The sequence below is a fragment of the Convolutriloba macropyga genome, chromosome 15 (assembly GCF_964194025.1).
Source record: "Convolutriloba macropyga chromosome 15, txConMacr16.3, whole genome shotgun sequence".
NCBI classification, from domain to species: Eukaryota; Metazoa; Xenacoelomorpha; order Acoela; family Convolutidae; genus Convolutriloba; species Convolutriloba macropyga.
The window spans coordinates 45,907,183-45,923,299 of NC_134482.1; the positions used below are offsets into that span (position 1 = coordinate 45,907,183).

Genomic DNA, 16,117 nt, shown 5'->3' on the forward strand with positions numbered 1-16,117 from the left:
ATGCGTTTCGTACTCTCGACCATGGCAAAGCAGCAAGAATATGCGGTGACGTCAGATTTCGTGAAGAAATTATTTGAAAAAGTGGAAAATTCTGCCGATTTTACTGCAATTATAGACTTTGAAAAGTTACCAAGGAATTTTCACGTTCAAGTGAAGAGAATCATTGTTGGTGGTGTTGAAAATGTAGAAATATGCGAGCAGCTATCTTTTCGAACCTTTTTGCAATCTTTCCTCGACAATGTGAAATGTACACGGTTTCAAAACGAAAATGTTGAAGATATCATTCTTGATATTCTCAAAGTTGTTATCGAAAAAGAAGAATGCCCTTTGAGCTTTGTACGTTTTTTGGCCGAGGAAAATGTTGTCCACTTTCAATCAGCCATCAATTTGCTGAAAAAATGACAAAAAAATTGCAAAACTAATTGACAAATTTTTAACTAGATTGAAGTCGGTCACAACAAGTTCGGATTTGTCCTCTTTGAATGTAGTTTCCGGTTGTAACTCTATTGACGACAAAATAGTCGCCGTGAAACGACTAAAATCTGACATTAAAACGGGACAGGTAAATGAAACGATGAAAGTGTTTATTATACAATCTCTAAAAGACGATTCTGTTAAATTAGCCCAGGATATTTTGGATTTGATCATAGAAAAAGACTTGGCCAGAGTTGTCGATGAACATGGAGATCTAACTCTTGTTCTTTGGGAAAAGTGTTTCAAGATTGTCTTCTCAGATGAAAAGAAAAGTAAGCTGATTTCAAAGTTGCTGACAGCTATTGGAAGTGTTATTTCTCATGTTGAGAATTCAGGTCGAATCTTTGTCTTGCGATCGCTGCTCAATATGGACGTAGACGTTGCTGTGACAAGCTTGTCCGAATTGACGTGAGTTCTTGATTAAATTGTTTTTATTTAGCATAGTTGTTGCCTGATAACGGTGTCAAGTAGAACACTTTGCCTAGTTTATTATAGCTGCGAAGCTGTAAGCTGAGCGGAGCTATATTGCGGTGCTCTTGGTTTTTACTATTCACAGACTTTGAATTGTATTGGGGCGCTGTCTTTTTTATGACTCGGAGAGGAGTAATGGTGATTAATTGCCCTCAAACGAAGTTTGTAGCAATTGTATTAGTCCTGTGGTTTTATGCGATGTTTTGCTTGACCCGATTTTCGACTGACCCAATAAGTTCTCTTAGAGTCCTAAGCCTTACTATACTCGAAGAATGCGATTCAACAAAAATGTTTTGAGGAGAGAATTTCATGGTGTGAAGGGCGGCTCTTAATCTTAAAAGTTTGACTCATCTCAGTAACCCCCTCCATTAGCCCCCCGTCACCCCCCTCCCCCTCAAAACTCCCATTGTCCACCCTCCTCCACCTGTCAATTTGAACCCCCTCTTAAAGTTGCCTCTTAAGCAAACTGAAAATTTTAATCAAATTTTGGCACATAATTTGGCACAAGTGTTTTGCCTAATTTTTCTGAATTTAAGCTTTCTGTTATAGCTTTTCTTTTTCAGTTTTTAATCTAGAGCTATAATAAAGGTGTTAAGTGTTTTGGTTACCAAGAGTGGGCTCTTCAGGTTATACATGGCCTTTTTTACTGAAATAAATTATGTAAATTTGTAATTTCTATTGAATTTTTCGTTGTTTATCTTTTCGATTGCGAATTATCTATTTTTGAACTAGTATTGGGTTATTGATCGATCAAGTAACAGAGTGGTTGAATGGTTCTGCTGATTATTTATAGTGTAGCTTCTTAATTTTTTTAAAGCATTTTTTAAAGAATTTTTTCTCATTTTTCCTTTTCCTCGGTTTTCTCTGTACCACCGTGTCTGTTGTTTTTTTTTTAATCAGATCGTAGTCATTTACCGATTAATGACTCTGTATTGTAAGCTGTTTTGCCAATAGTTGTTTCGAAGTCATTTGGGAGTCAACTTGTGAAGAATTTTTAATTGCTCTCAAACGAAGTTTGTAGCAATTATATTAGTCCTGTCGGTCTTTTTTATGCGATTTTTCGCTTGACCAATTTTTCGTCTGACGCTTTTGACTTTTCGTCCTCAAAAACGGGATAAACAGGTAGCGCCCAGCGGGCATTAAGTGCTCTTAGAGCCTTTCAGCTCTGTTTCAACTCAAACTGTTTTGGAGACTTATGGTGTGAAGGGCGGTTCTTAGAGGTTGAGACACCCCCCCCCCCCCCCCCCCTGTTGACCCCCTCCACCCCCATTATTGCCTCCACCCCCCACCGCGTTGTTGCCCACAACCCAGTGTTGCCCCCATCAACCCCCTATGCACCCCCCCCCCCCCGTTGCTAGCTACTGACGAAGCCAACCGCTCGCCGGTCTTTTGAGAGCAATTCGCCCGACGATCGTCGGTTATGTTTATCAGATTTTTTTCAGATTTCAATTCTGGCTTCGCTCATTTTTCCTCAGTTTATTTGAAATGATCAGTGATTTATTGAATAGGGTCATTTTTAGCGAGGGGTTGCCTGGGTCCTTAGTGAATGTCTGCTTCGAGTCGGCTCCGAAGTATTCTGGCTAGATTTTTTGAATATTGTTACAAATTTTTATGGTTTTTGAAGTCCAATTGAAGTGTTGATTTTAGTCACGCCGAAACAGAAAGTAGAGCCAAAATGCGAGTGTTTTTTGCGGCGTGAATTTTCTTAATCTGATTTTAATCTGGAGTGCGCAAAAAGTGTTTGAACAAAATGCGCTTTTTCGCTAGTGGTTTTTTTGTCCACATGCGGCATTTTGACCTTTTTATTTTTTCGATTTGATTATCTTCTAAATGGTTCTCTCAATCCATTCATAGTCCATTCTGATTCTGGGTCAAATATTTATTTATTTAGTCAATGAAAATTCTTTGAATTGTGTCAGGACATGTCATGCTATTTTTTTTGTTTCGTCGTTTGACGTTCTTCGTTTTGCATATGTTCTTTTGCCAGACTTTTTTACGCTTGATTTCTTGCTTTTTGCGTGACCTAAACTGCTTGCATTTAACTTAATGTTTGTTTGATTGAAATACTAGTGCTGACAAGAGCCTGATAGCCTTGTGGCTAATGCTACCGATTCTTACAGCGAGGATGTTGTGCGCCCTTCGAATTAAAGTTTTTGCTTTGGCCGAATTAACTTTTTTTCAAAATTATTGCTGTATCTTTTTCTATCTTTATTTTAGGGCACGCAAGTCATTCTTAGCTATTCCGGCAGTCTGCCTGCTATGTTATTCCAATGTAGCGATTTCAAGTGATAATTACTTTCGAAGAAAAACTAGAGCGTAAGGTAATATGCGTTTGCTTTTTTTGCTCGAAGTATTGAAATTTGAAAAAAGAACTATTTTTAATCTATGAATAGTTTTAATTTTTGATCTGCTCCTTTTTGGTAAATTATGTTTTGAGGTAAGTTTTGTTTTGAGGTAGTTATTTGTTTTTCACCGGTGCAGTTAAAGTTGAAAAGAATTGGGATCTTTTCAACAATTGCCCCCCCCTTTTGCAAAAGGGGGGCTATTCTTGAATAGAATTTAAGCGAGCCATTTTTTAACCAATCAGAGACGACTAATAACTTTCCACGCATGCACATACTATGGTAAATTGAATAGAACAAAATACGCCATGGTATGGCAACTAACCGAATCAGAATACAAAGCGAAAAGAATTTCCGACTGGCGGGTCGGTGGGCGCGCTTCGCACGCGATTTCTGGATTACATCTCACAGCGCATGAGAGGCATGGCCATGAACAGCGGTCCGCAATTGCGCTTAAACTATTATTCGGCTATCTAAACTGTAGGCCAAGTAATATTGTGGTAAAGTATAGCACAGAAGGGGTGGCGATTCTCTACTAGGTACCAAAGGGGGGGCAATTGTTGAAAAGATCCAAGAATTGTGCCATAGATATTTTTATTAACTGTGGGGTAGAATTAAATTGAAATGCTACAAATTTACATCACTAAAAACCCTTTTTCGCTGTTTTGGTAAACTGTTATCAAGTTAAGACAATTGTTAGGAAAACTTGAGTACTTTGTAGCGTTAAGCGGATTTTGAGGTCCTTAAAAGTTAATTGGTTTTCGCCTAATTTCCACAAAAAGTTAGCTGACAATTTTGGCCTAATGGCTGCAAAGTTTAGCTTGACCTAATCGAGCGCCTAATATCATACGCCCCTCAAATAAGTTAGCATTGATACTGGTGCTAGGAAATTGGCCGACAGGGCGTTTAGCCGACAAGGAAAAATGAGAAATTTAGCCGACAGTTTTATCATAATTGGTCATAAAAGTCTCATTGGTCCATAAATTGGTCCATAAAAGTCTCAGTAGTTCGGTTGTGATAGATTCATATTAAGTCCCACGGGCCGCTGAGGCATGGCCATGGCCCGCGAAGCATGGCCAGATGCGGTAAAATACGGTCCGACCACAGATAGACCTTCGTTAATTAGTTGATGTAATAACTGCGGTATATTTGTCCGCTTACGAAATAGTGTTTTAAATTGGCCAATCGCAGCTTCAGAATAAGTTTTATTGCTCATTTTACTTAAATTGTCGGTTAAATTTCTCATTTTTTGGTTGTCGGCTAAACGCTCTGTCGGTCAATACGGCGACCACCATTGATACTTTATCCACCTGAATTAATTCAACTGTTGTCAACATTTAGAGAGCTGAGGGTCAATCTGGCCGAGAGTGACAACATTTCAAACGAGGTCGCAGTTATATCAACAATTATGGCCAAATCTGGTCTGATTGCAGACATTCGACACTTGCAAGATGTTTGCCGAGCCATTTTGTCTATGGAGAACGAAAACAAGTTCGATTTCGAGTCATTCTTTCAAAAAGTGCCTCATTTCGGGCTGAAAGATTACGCGTCATTGCTTGAATTTGTCATCTGTTCTGTTGTTTTGAAAACTTCCTTTTCTGTCTTTGAACCTGATCTGAGTAAAATAGACGAAATTGTCTCGAGTCACGCGCTGACTTTGTATTCTGTATCGCAAATAGTCTGCTGTTTTCCTAGGAAAATAAGCCTCATTCGGCAAATTTTGGGCGTGGAAAAATTTTCAAAACTTTTGCTGTCAATGACATTGCTGGATCACAAATTTTACGGCTCGGATAAAAGTGAAAGAGATGTGAAGAAAGTATTGTTGACAGTTTTGTGTCAGGTATTGAGAAAGTTTGGTAAAAATGCTAACTTGACTGAAGATTGTTTTATATGGCCGATAATTTGTTCACTGAACTCTAAAAAATCGCAAATTCGAGAAGCTTCGCTTCAACTCTGCGAAGTTCTGCGTTCTAGTTCTGAAGATGATGAAACCGATAATGACCAATTTCTCCCTTCGATTCTTGACATAATTCTCGACCAGAAACAAGAATTAATTGCCGATCATAAACAATTGAAGACTGTTATTAACAGCATTTGCAACAGTTCTCCAAATTGTTTAGAAAGTCTAATTTCATCTTACGAGGCGTGCAAGACCTCGACGTTGGAATCCCAGGCGATTCCAATTTTACTGTCAAGTTGTGAGAACCCTCTCATTTTGAAGCTTCTGAGCGCAACTTTGAAAGAAAATTTGAAGAAAAATATTACAAGCAACGAACACCTTTGCTGTGAGATAATACGTGTTGTAAACAGGTCTAATTTTGAGAAATTTGTGGAACCAATTGCATTGGCTTTAAATGTTAGAATACCTCCGGCTATTGTTGAAGCAACTCTCAACGTTCTTTCGCCTCAACTTTTTTGCAGTCTTGAACCAGCCATTCAACATGATTTATTTGCGAGACTCATTATTTTACGAAAAGACGGAGCCAAGTTTCAAAATCTCAAAGAATCTATTGATAAGTTACCGGTTACATCGAAAATGTTGAAAAAATGTGTGGGCTTGCCAGAATACGACCTGAATGCGAAACCGCGAAGATCGAGGGTTGATTCTTTTACCTCTAATAATATCGGCCTAGATAAAGTTCGAATGTTTTTGGACTTTGTGTGCGATAGAGAATTTGTTTCTAAAGACGTTCGTGAAGTCGTAGTTACAATCAATGCTTTGATAATGTTCCTCGAGCGATCATATATAAGCAATGATGATGATGCGAAGTCTGAATACGAAAACGCGATAATTATGTCGATCGGAGTTTTGAAAGATTTCATAACACGCTACCCATCTAGTGAAGATATTCTTGAAACTGAATTGCTTTTAGGGTTGATAAAACGGTTTGACGATGTTAACATTAAAGGTCAATGTTTTGACCTCCTGACAACGAATTACCAGCGGGTTTATCAAAATAACGAAAGCGAAGCACAAGAACGCGCGATTAGAATCTTCACCGCAATTTGCGATTCTCTATCGACGCGCGAAGATGAATTCTCATTTAGGCTAATTGTTTCTTCGGTTAAGAAATTACTTTTGCCACTCTTACAACTCGCGAAGAAAAAAGCATCAAGTTTGCGTGAATTCCTCGCATTCTTTGTGACGGCGCTCAAAACGCAATCTAGTGAACGGCAAATCCTACTTATCAACGCATGTATTAATCCCGACGATTTCGACAAGAATGCCTATTTCTGGCAGTTAGTTTTGGACTTCTTCATGAACAGTTTCAAGGGTGCCGAAGTCCAGACTTCAATTTTAGTAGTTGCACAAGTTTGCAATGAGTACCCGATTGGTGTATCGTTAAACCTAATGATCAAATTGCTCAGTGCTTGCGAGTATTTCTTGGACAAACGAAACGTCGAAGAATTGCAATCTATTTATAAACTGACATCTCTTAAGTCACTGTCAGAAAAAGTGAAACGCTTCACTGTGGTACAAATATTATCTTTGATTCCTGTAGTTGTTCATTCTAGTAACTTTGTTTACCAACTAACAAATTTACGCTTGAACAGTGACCAGGGCTCCAACGAGTTATTTCGAAATATTTTATCTCAAATATTTGCCCTGCAAACATGCAAAACCCTCAAACAAGTCAATCTCGAGGCTAAATCGCTCCTAAGTCCAAATGAAAGAATTGAGATGGAGTTTGCAAAGACGGTTGACCTGAAATTGAAAGAAAGCTTAGCTGCTGCTGATGTTCTGTTCGATGATGCTTTGTTTTTCGAAGTATTTTCAGAACTTCTTAACTCGGAACAGGATGTCAACATTCTGAGATCTTTGGAGTTTCTCAATATTCGGATTTCCCGACCAGGATCCGAGTTTTTGTCTAAATTGACGAAGGATCAAATAAACAATCTTTATGATTTAGTTCTGACGCATATTTTACATGATAACGACCGAATTTGTCAATACGTCTTAGTAACCCTGCTGAAGTTAATGCGTGTTTTCCCAGCAAAAGTAAACAAAATTGCCCAAAATACTGCTCAGCTAATGCAATTGAAAGGATCTGTCTGCAACATCAGGATCCAAATTTGTACAATTTTAGCGGAGTTGATAAAATCAATGAAACAAGCCTTTCTTCCGTTTTTCCCAAAAGTTATTAATTTCGTGCTTGATTTCGAAGCTTGCAAGAAATTTGCGGATAAAATGCTTTTCGACAGTGTATTATTTTGCTTGAGTGTAATTTTTGAAAGCTTTTCGGGTTTGCTTGGGCCATATTTGACGGACATTTGCTCCTTTTTAATCAATATTTCGGAGTTTGAAGTTGATTTCAAACTGAAGAACGAAATATCAGCTATTTCTGAAAAACTTGTGAACCTTCAGATGCGAGTACTACTACCAGTGTTTAACAACGTTGTTCAAAGTTTCTTTCTAAATAGTAGTCCAAGTTTCGATTTTCTGATGAAAGCAAGAAAAATGTTTGAAATTGTGAAATTTCATTTCGAGAAGAATTCTCGATCTGAAATTGAAGCTAATCAAATCAAGTCACACGATTTGCTTCTGCAATTTTTAGATATGCGACAGCTGATTTTTAGTAAGAGCGAAAATCAAACAAGTAGTATTAGTTTCGAAGCTTCCAAAAACCAAGATCCAGAACAAGATGTCTCACTTTCTGAACGAAAGAGAAAAAAGCGAAGATCTGAAATTTCTGGAAAGCGAAGCAAAACTCAATTTTCACTCAGCGAAAAACTTGAAACGTTCTTCAATTCGGAGGAGTTTCTTGATTCGGAAGCCGCTTGTTTTGAACCTTTCATTGAGTTTGTCCTGAAAAATTCGGAATCGGTTGTTCGATTTCTGCTCGCCAAAGTTTCTTCGTGGGCTTTTGCAGATGAAAAATTGATGCATAGACGCGTGATCACGTTCTATCATTTGCTTTTCAAATTGTCGTTTCGTCTCAAAGGTTTGATGTTGCTCTTTGTTCCATCTTTCCTCGAAGGTATGAAATCAAGACTCGAGGCAAAATGGAATCAAGTTGAAACGTATACCGAAAATGAAATGTTTTTCATAAACCAAAAAGTTATAGAAAGCTTAACTTGTATAATGTCACACGATGTGAACGGTACATTTACAACATTAGACCTAGTTAATAATTTTTCACCGTTGGCCCTGAAACAGTGGAAGTTTTCCATCGATTTGGAATGTTTCGAGGAACTGTCACAAAATGTAATATCTCCATGCGTCTCCCAAATGATGTTAGCGACCCAGGATTCAGACGCAAAAAATGCGATACATCAACAGGTTCTGGAACTCGGACGTGATGCGAACCCGAAGATCCGGAAGGCAGTTTTGATTGCGATCCAAGGAATCGCAAACAGGTTGATGGAAGAATATTCCATGTTTTATCCCGAAGCAGTTCCAGTTTTGGCCGAACTGAAAGAAGACGTGAACCCAGATATTGAGAGCGAATGTGACAAGACGTTGAGGGTTATTGAGAAAGTAGTTGGCGAAGCAGTGTATGAACACTTTCCCAAAATTGAATGAAAGTTAAAATGAGCAGATATTTGAAATATCTATCTTGTTTTCTAAGCCTTTATGATAATGATATAACCTGTCCCATAAAATTGAAATGAGCAAATCTTCCTAACCCAATACACTATACAGAGTTCAAAGGTCAAAGTTCAAAATTAAAAACAGGTAGATAAATACAGATGAAATGGAACTAAAAAGGAAAGGCGTTGAGATCTAAATAGGAAGCAAAAGGCATGCATTGATCTGCAATCGCATATTTGGCTGTTTTGAACGTTCGGTTTGTTCAGCTTAATGGGAGAGTCTAAGATTCTTATCAGAGGTCTAGCGGCTTCAGTTGCTGTGTTCAGCTTAAAAATTGAAGCTTCTAAATTGATTTTTTGATTGAGCTTTGAATAAAGTGTTTAAAGCTTTTGTTTTGAGCATTGACATCAAATTTTTAATTCATAGTTATGACTGAAAGCTAATTTTTCTACACAATGGGTTGTTTTGATTGATTAATTGCATTAATAAGCTTACTACTGAGCTTACGGAAGGCTAAGGCTCCTAAAAGCCTTATTCGGACTTTAGAAGATGGGTGGTTTCAATTTTTATGGCTACCAAGAATGAGCTTAACGTAAACAAAATTTTTTTTTGCTTCTGTCTTACATCAATCAATCTGATTTTAATTCTTCTCTTATTTTGGTCTTTTTCAGATAAATGTCTGACCCATCAATAGACATACCAGTAGAGAAAGACCCCCCGCCTGGTGATGACCTCCCCTTCCCCATAGCCGGTCTTATCATCATAGTCATATGCCTGTACCTCTTAGCAGTTTTAATATTCCTATTGGTTAGGAAGTTGATTTTGTCCAAGGGATTCTGTCAAGATTTCCACATTTGTGGGAACGCCAAAGGTGAAGCTGGATGCTGCGAATGTTTAATTCCGTGTGTGGAGGCTCTTAACTGCAAGGTAACATTACTAACCAATTTACTAACCAATTAAAAAAATATCCTTATGTTTCAAAAGGTGCAATTTGCCTGCTGGAGTAAATTGTTCCCTGGTTGTCAGTATCGTCCGATACATTTTTTGACCCATGCTTTTATCGTCCACCCATGCCATGTGAAGTCAGCAGTGGTGTTAAGAGAATTAAGCTCAAATTCAGTTAAAATTGAAAATATCCGTCAGTTTTTTTCAATTTGTGTGATCTTGAAACATATGGTTATAGTTTTTTCACTCTTTTCCACGAAGAAGACGGAAAATGAACAGTACGCATTTCCCTTAATGAAAACTGTTTCAAATTTGGTAAAGATATTGAAAGACATTTACACACACGAGAAAAAAATGGTAAGTAGAAGAGAATTCGGGTACGTTTCCTGGGGCTTCAATTTGTGCCCGTGTGTCAGTCCAGTTTCAGTTGTCAAGTTTTTTCCAATTGTTACAATTGTCACATCTGCAAATTATACGCCAAGAGCATTTGTTTGTTAGGCTGAATTGAGTTGTGAAAAAGTGCCAGTACGCTTTTGTGATAGTGTGTTTGTTTAATTTGCCTCCAAATTTTTGAGTATTTCTATTTACAACGTTGTACAGTTGTTTCGTTTGGTGGAAGAAGTTTTCATCGGATTTGACTAGTCGGTTATTTTCATTTTTCAGTTCACCTCTACACTGTTGCCTTGTCCTCTGGTCTTCATGGGTTTAAAATTTGTCGGAATGTCAATTTCATTACGTGTAATAGCTAGGAAGAGAACATCATGCAGTTCAACGTAGTGACAGAGTGGGAGAGTTGTATGCTAATGAGACGTTCTTTGTAACTTTGAAGTGAGTTTCCTAGAATCCATTTAGTGGCCATGATCTGCACTTTTACTGTTCAATTTTTACATGTGGTTGTGGTTTGGCAACCATGCTTATGAGCAGTACGTCAGTATTGGAACAATATAACCAGTATAGCAGTTCATTTTGGTTGATGTTGAGCTTATTGCTGACATATTTCGTTTTATTTGGAAAAAAGCACTAGTCGCTTATTGCACTATGTGGTTGCAGTTGCCTTGCCATGAGAGATTTGATGTAATTATTAAACCAAGGTCTTGTTGGGATTCAGTTGACTTTATTTCCTGGCCGCACATAGATGTCGTGAGCTTACCCCTAACATTTAACAACTTGCATTTGTTTGCATTTAACTCCATTCCATTCTCTCGGCACCAGTCTTCAATAATTTTTGCGGTTGTCCAGTTTTGCCTGATCGTGAAAAATGAACTTATAGTCGTCTGCAAATCCAAAATCTTCAATATTGGCGTTTGCATCTGGCAAGTCATTTATAAAAATTAAGAACATTAGTGGTCCAAGTATGGAACCTTGTGGGACTCCACTTGTTACGTTCTCCAAACTTGAACAACAACTTCCAATTTTGACAAATTGTTTTCTATCTTCTAAGTATGAGTGCAAGAGTAATAATAGATTCCCTCCTGCATCAAAACTTTCAGTTTCTTTATGAGAAGGTGATGTGGTACTCTATCAAAAGCTTTTGCAAAATCAAAGTAGAGGATACCAATGTCGTCCGATGAAATTGTGTCAAATTTGCGACATACTGTGACGAGAAACAGTAGAAGCTGAGTGGTTGCCGATCTATTCTTTCGAAAGCAGAATTGATTTCCGTTCATTCTGTGACGACAATGAGAATATTTTTTGTCAAAAATTACTTTCAAAAATTTTGGACACAACAGTAGACTAATGGGTTTGTGTTGCAATTCACATCTGCTTTGCTACCCTCCTTATAGATGGGAGCTATTTGACTTATTTTCCAGAAAGAAGGGAATTCTTTTTTTGGACATCGTTTGAAAAAGAAGGACGAGTGACCTGCTCAAATTTGCTGAGCAAAATTTAAAAATTATGTTACCAAAGTTATCGGGTCCGTTTGACTTGTTGAGTTGTAGTTTACTTGATAAATTATAATTTATAAATTTTTCTGTTATATGCAAAGAATTAAGTTTTGTCCTCAGGACTGCTGGTTTGTTATCAAATTTGTTACTGTACACTTTTTGGAAGAATGAGTTAGAAATTTCTGCTTTTTGTTAATGGGTTCTAGCGCTCGTGATTGCATAGTTTACAATGCGTGGTATGGAAAGACTTTCTTTTTGCCCTAAGATATGTTGTATTACTGAACCGTCGCCCTGGAAAATTTTGGATTCAAAATTTGACGGATCTTTCTCCGTTTCAATTGATATTTGTTTCTCAAGTTCATTTATTTTCAGGCTCCTGCTCAGATTTATTGTCTGCCATCGTTTCTTTTTTGGTTTCCAGTTTCTTGATTAGATGGGATGTTGATGATGCTACCCAAGGCGGAAGTGAGGCTCGATGCCGCGTGATTTTGGAAATGTTTGTTTCGAGGATCTTTTTTTATCCATTTGTACTATTCTTGAACCAGGACGTTCACATTGCTGTAGCAGTACGGATCAAAAGGTAATTTCGTTATTTGCTCGTTTTTGTGCTCCCAGTTTGCTTTTTTGAAAGCAAATTTGATATCTCCAGTAGATGCGTCGGGATGGATGAACGTGCTCAAGTAAGTGCAGATAGGGATGTGAGAGCAAGGTTTTTGATTTGCGGAGTATTTAGATTAAGAAAAAAGATTAGAAAAAATATTATTGTCCAAGTCGCAGCTTTTTATTGGGTCGAGGGTGTTGACTAGGACTACATCAAATTGTCTCTTAGCAATGTTTTAAAAATTTAATTCAAACGACTTTTCAATTATATCATTCTCATAATCATCACTTGAGCTCATTGATTCCCAGTCAGTTCTGGAAAAATTTTGTTTTCCCGTCAGTAGCAAGTTTTCACAGATCTGATTTGAGCGTGTTATTTCACTTTCATAGAGTAGGTTTGATAGTTGTCCAGATGACCATAGGAATGGACTTCCAGTGGGTGGATTGTAGACAAGCAGATTAGTATAGGCTTTGGTTTAGTGGAGATTTTGATTGCCATATAATTGTCATCTGCTATTTGTGTCTAGGCTTTGGTTTACTTGCTCATTTTGTTCAATCGAATTTTGGATTCCTGTTAAAACGCCGCCATGTTTAGAAGTGAAAATATCTGGGTCCCTATCTTTTCGATGCATGCTGTAATTTGGCAAGAACAATGCAGCATTTGTCACATGTAGTGTGAGCCAAGTGTCAGTCAGAGAAAGGAGATCAAATTTCTGTCAGTCAGACAAAGGAGATCAAATTTCAAAGTTGCGATTGCGTTTGAGAATTGCATTCTTCTTTCTAAGCTTAGCAGGCTTCTGTCGTTAAATGTTAGCATTTTGATTGAGGTTATTCAAGACCCATCTTCATCTTCTGAGGAAGAGTCTTCAATGTTTGCGTTGGAGTCGGTGTTGTTCACCCATGCACCATTTACCTTTACTTCAACTGTTAGAATGAATTCGAATATGAATTTCTTTGCGATCGAATTTATTTTCGTCTATTAGTCTTCGGCGGGTGTTCAGATATTCTTTTTCTATTTTAGCATCGACTGGTGACAACTCAGGGCTCACGAAGACTTGCTTGTTGAAATCCTGTAAGCGATACGCCGATTTCAGTACTAGGTCTTTGCTGATTGGGTTTTTTAGATGTATCAGAAGGGTGCGTGGGACTGTCTTTGTGGAGTCGTATCTTCCAATGCGGTGAATTTTGCTAAGTTTCTTGTCTTCGATGTTGAGAAAGTCGAGCATCTCTTCTGCAGCCGCCAGCTCAGCGTGAATTAGATCATTAGCCGATTTTGACGTGAGCTCAAGTACACCACGGACGTGAATACCAAGTACGTCATTTGGTTTTGTGCTATGAAATGCTGTTTTAGTCACACTTTTTGTTACGCCCAGCCAGTCCCTTGGAAATGTAACAAAAAGTGTGACCAAAACAGCATTTCATAGCACAAAACCAAATGACGTACTTGGTATTCGCGTCCGTGGTGTACTTGAGCTCACGTCAAAATCGGCTAATGATCTAATTCACGCTGAGCTGGGCGTAACATTTTGGTTTTTCAGTTCACTGAGATCAATTTTACGGTCTCTATCATTTGGTTTGATTTTCCGTTACTATATGCAAACATCTTCATTTGCTTCCTTGATTACAATGAGTTGATCATCAATTTTAGAGTTTTTATTGTCAACGGTTTGTATTTGTTATCTTTGCAGTCATTGCAGTTGTGAAGGAGATTTTTATCTAATTTGATCAGGACGTCAATATCGGTCTTATCGAAAACCGTGCATTTAGAAGTCATATGCGTAACTTTGTGGCAAAAGAAGCACGTGAATTTATGCTTTTCCAGTTTTTCATTGCATGAATTAGAAGATTTTGATTCTCTGGGTGACATTTTGGGTTTGCATTGAACTCAGTAAAATAGAGGGACAACGCGTATTTTTTGCAATGTGCTGCCTATGGGACCAATACCGGCACCGCCGGCAGACAGCAACTAACAAAGTATACAAACTGATAGTGTCTATGGAACCAATTCTGGCACCGACGACAATGAAAAGAGGAAGTGTGATGAAGAATGAAAACCAAAAGCTAGGGAGCCTATGGAACTAATACTGGCACCGACGGCTTAAGTAGATGAAAAGGCTAGGTGTCTATGGAACCAATAATGGCACCGACGACAGAAAGGAAAGGAGGAACGGTGATGGAGAATGATAAGGAGGCTATGGAACTAATGCTGGCAACGCCGGCAAGCTTAATAAATGATTTTATTTAATATGTAGCCTATGGAACCAATACTGGCACCGACGGCTTAAGTAGCTGAAAAACGTATTAGTTCCTCGGCTACTTCGTGAGGTTCTTGGTTGACGGCAAATCGCCTTCGAATAGGTCGTTGCCGCCAATGAAGATAACAATTCGATCGTAAGAATGGGCTGGTGGCGAATTTGAGCGCCAGGTTGTGACAGAATATTGAAGTTTGGAAAGTGGAGATGTTTTGTTTGGGATTCTCTCAGAATTATGTTTTTTGAGGCCGAACTCTTGAAGACGTGATAGCGCATCTGGGAATATACAGCAACAAAAAGTGCCCGTCAAGCTAAGTACTACGGGTCTTTGGAATATAATCCTATGGAACCAATGCTGGCACCGGGGGATATGTTTTGTTCAAGTCCCTAGCTCAATTTGATCTGAAAATACAGTTTTTAAATTTGTCCAGATTCTATTTAATAAGTTCTCTCAAGATCTCTCGATCGATCTCTCTCCTCAAGATCTCTCAATCGATGAAATCAAACGGGCGCCTGAAATCAAGTTCAGTTCCATCGCAGTAGAGTGGTTGTATAATTGGATTTCACTTAAGTGTATGGAAAAGTATGTACCATGGTGTATATAAGAGCCCCATCTTGTCGGCTTTATCATTGCATTAAAAATGAGCAATTGTTCGGACGAAATTTTCGTATGGTTTTCCTTTAGAATGAGATACGGTAATGTGCCGACGCAAATAATACTCCGACTCCTCTCAGGCTGAGATTTTTGTTAACCAGACGACAGAAAGTGAACTTTGAAGCAAAAGCTGACCTTTTCCATACGTATTTATTTCATAGTATCAGCGTCACCAGGAGAAAGGATAATATACCAGCGAAACGTACCACAATTATCCTTATGCTATTGTAAGATCTCATTTTGATTTTTAATATAGGCAAATAAAGCGTAGAAGTTTGCAATTAGATGGTTTGCAAAACAGTTGAAAACATAAAAATAGTTTTTGAAAAACAGCTTAAACTGTACAGCTTTCTGTACAGAAATCTTAACATGGAATACGATCATACAGAGCTGGACAAATCAACGAGGAGAGTTTTCATTTAATCTTTTCAGGTTTTTTTTTCAGTTTGATGATATAAACAGCTAAATAGGAATCTATAAATTCCTAAATTGAAAAATGAGGAAATCTACGTTGAGGAGGAACAACTAGTATTTGCCATTCTATATCAATCTGTCCGTGGTTTTTAGAATCTCATAAAAATTCAATGTGTTGAATACTGGAGGATGAGCATAAATTGTCAAGCCAGGAAAATTGAAAAAATTTCAAATGTTAATTGCTCAGAATAGTTTTCTAGAAAATGGTTAAGAATTTGAAAAAGGAAATTAATACAGGTAAGGCCCAGTGGGCATTAAGTTTCATTACAGGCCCAAAGCTGGCTTTAGTAGTCCCTCAAGTGCTTAGAGTGGTGCAGCTGCTGGGAAGGCCTTAATTCACTGTTAAAAGGTCATTTTTAGGATTTAAAGGTCATTTGTAGGTCCTTTTAAAGGTCATTCAAGGTTAAAAAGTCATTCTAGGCCGTTTTATGATCTGTACGCTTTGATACTGCAAACTTAAACACGAAAAATTATATTTTTTGCAA

The 16,117-nt window shown here is 37.9% G+C and overlaps 3 protein-coding genes across 3 annotated transcripts in view; all 3 read left to right on the plus strand.

Annotated features, from left to right (window-relative positions):
• Positions 1-16,117, plus strand: part of LOC142354506 (chromobox protein homolog 3-like) — a 572,284-nt gene that overhangs the window by 188,910 nt on the left and 367,257 nt on the right. The gene's annotated exons all lie outside the window — the stretch shown is intronic.
• On the plus strand, positions 401-9,210 carry LOC142354331 (uncharacterized). The gene is made up of 2 exons (XM_075406603.1): positions 401-882; positions 4,629-9,210. The coding sequence occupies exons 1-2, from the start codon at positions 575-577 to the stop codon at positions 8,809-8,811; spliced, it is 4,491 nt and encodes a 1,496-aa protein (XP_075262718.1). The 5' UTR covers positions 401-574; the 3' UTR covers positions 8,812-9,210.
• Positions 9,496-16,117, plus strand: part of LOC142354043 (uncharacterized) — a 61,653-nt gene continuing 55,031 nt past the window's right edge. Inside the window, exon 1 of the mRNA XM_075406311.1 lies at positions 9,496-9,747. Coding sequence (XP_075262426.1) covers positions 9,496-9,747 — 252 coding nt within the window. The remainder of the gene's footprint in view (positions 9,748-16,117) is intronic.

Bases quoted from the DNA above. Each gene is read 5' to 3' on its own strand.
- LOC142354331 (XM_075406603.1), top strand. From the start codon at position 575: ATGAAAGTGTTTATTATACAATCTCTAAAAGACGATTCTGTTAAATTA. The intron at 883-4,628 runs GTGAGTTCTTGA...GTCAACATTTAG, and splicing joins ACAAGCTTGTCCGAATTGAC to AGAGCTGAGGGTCAATCTGG.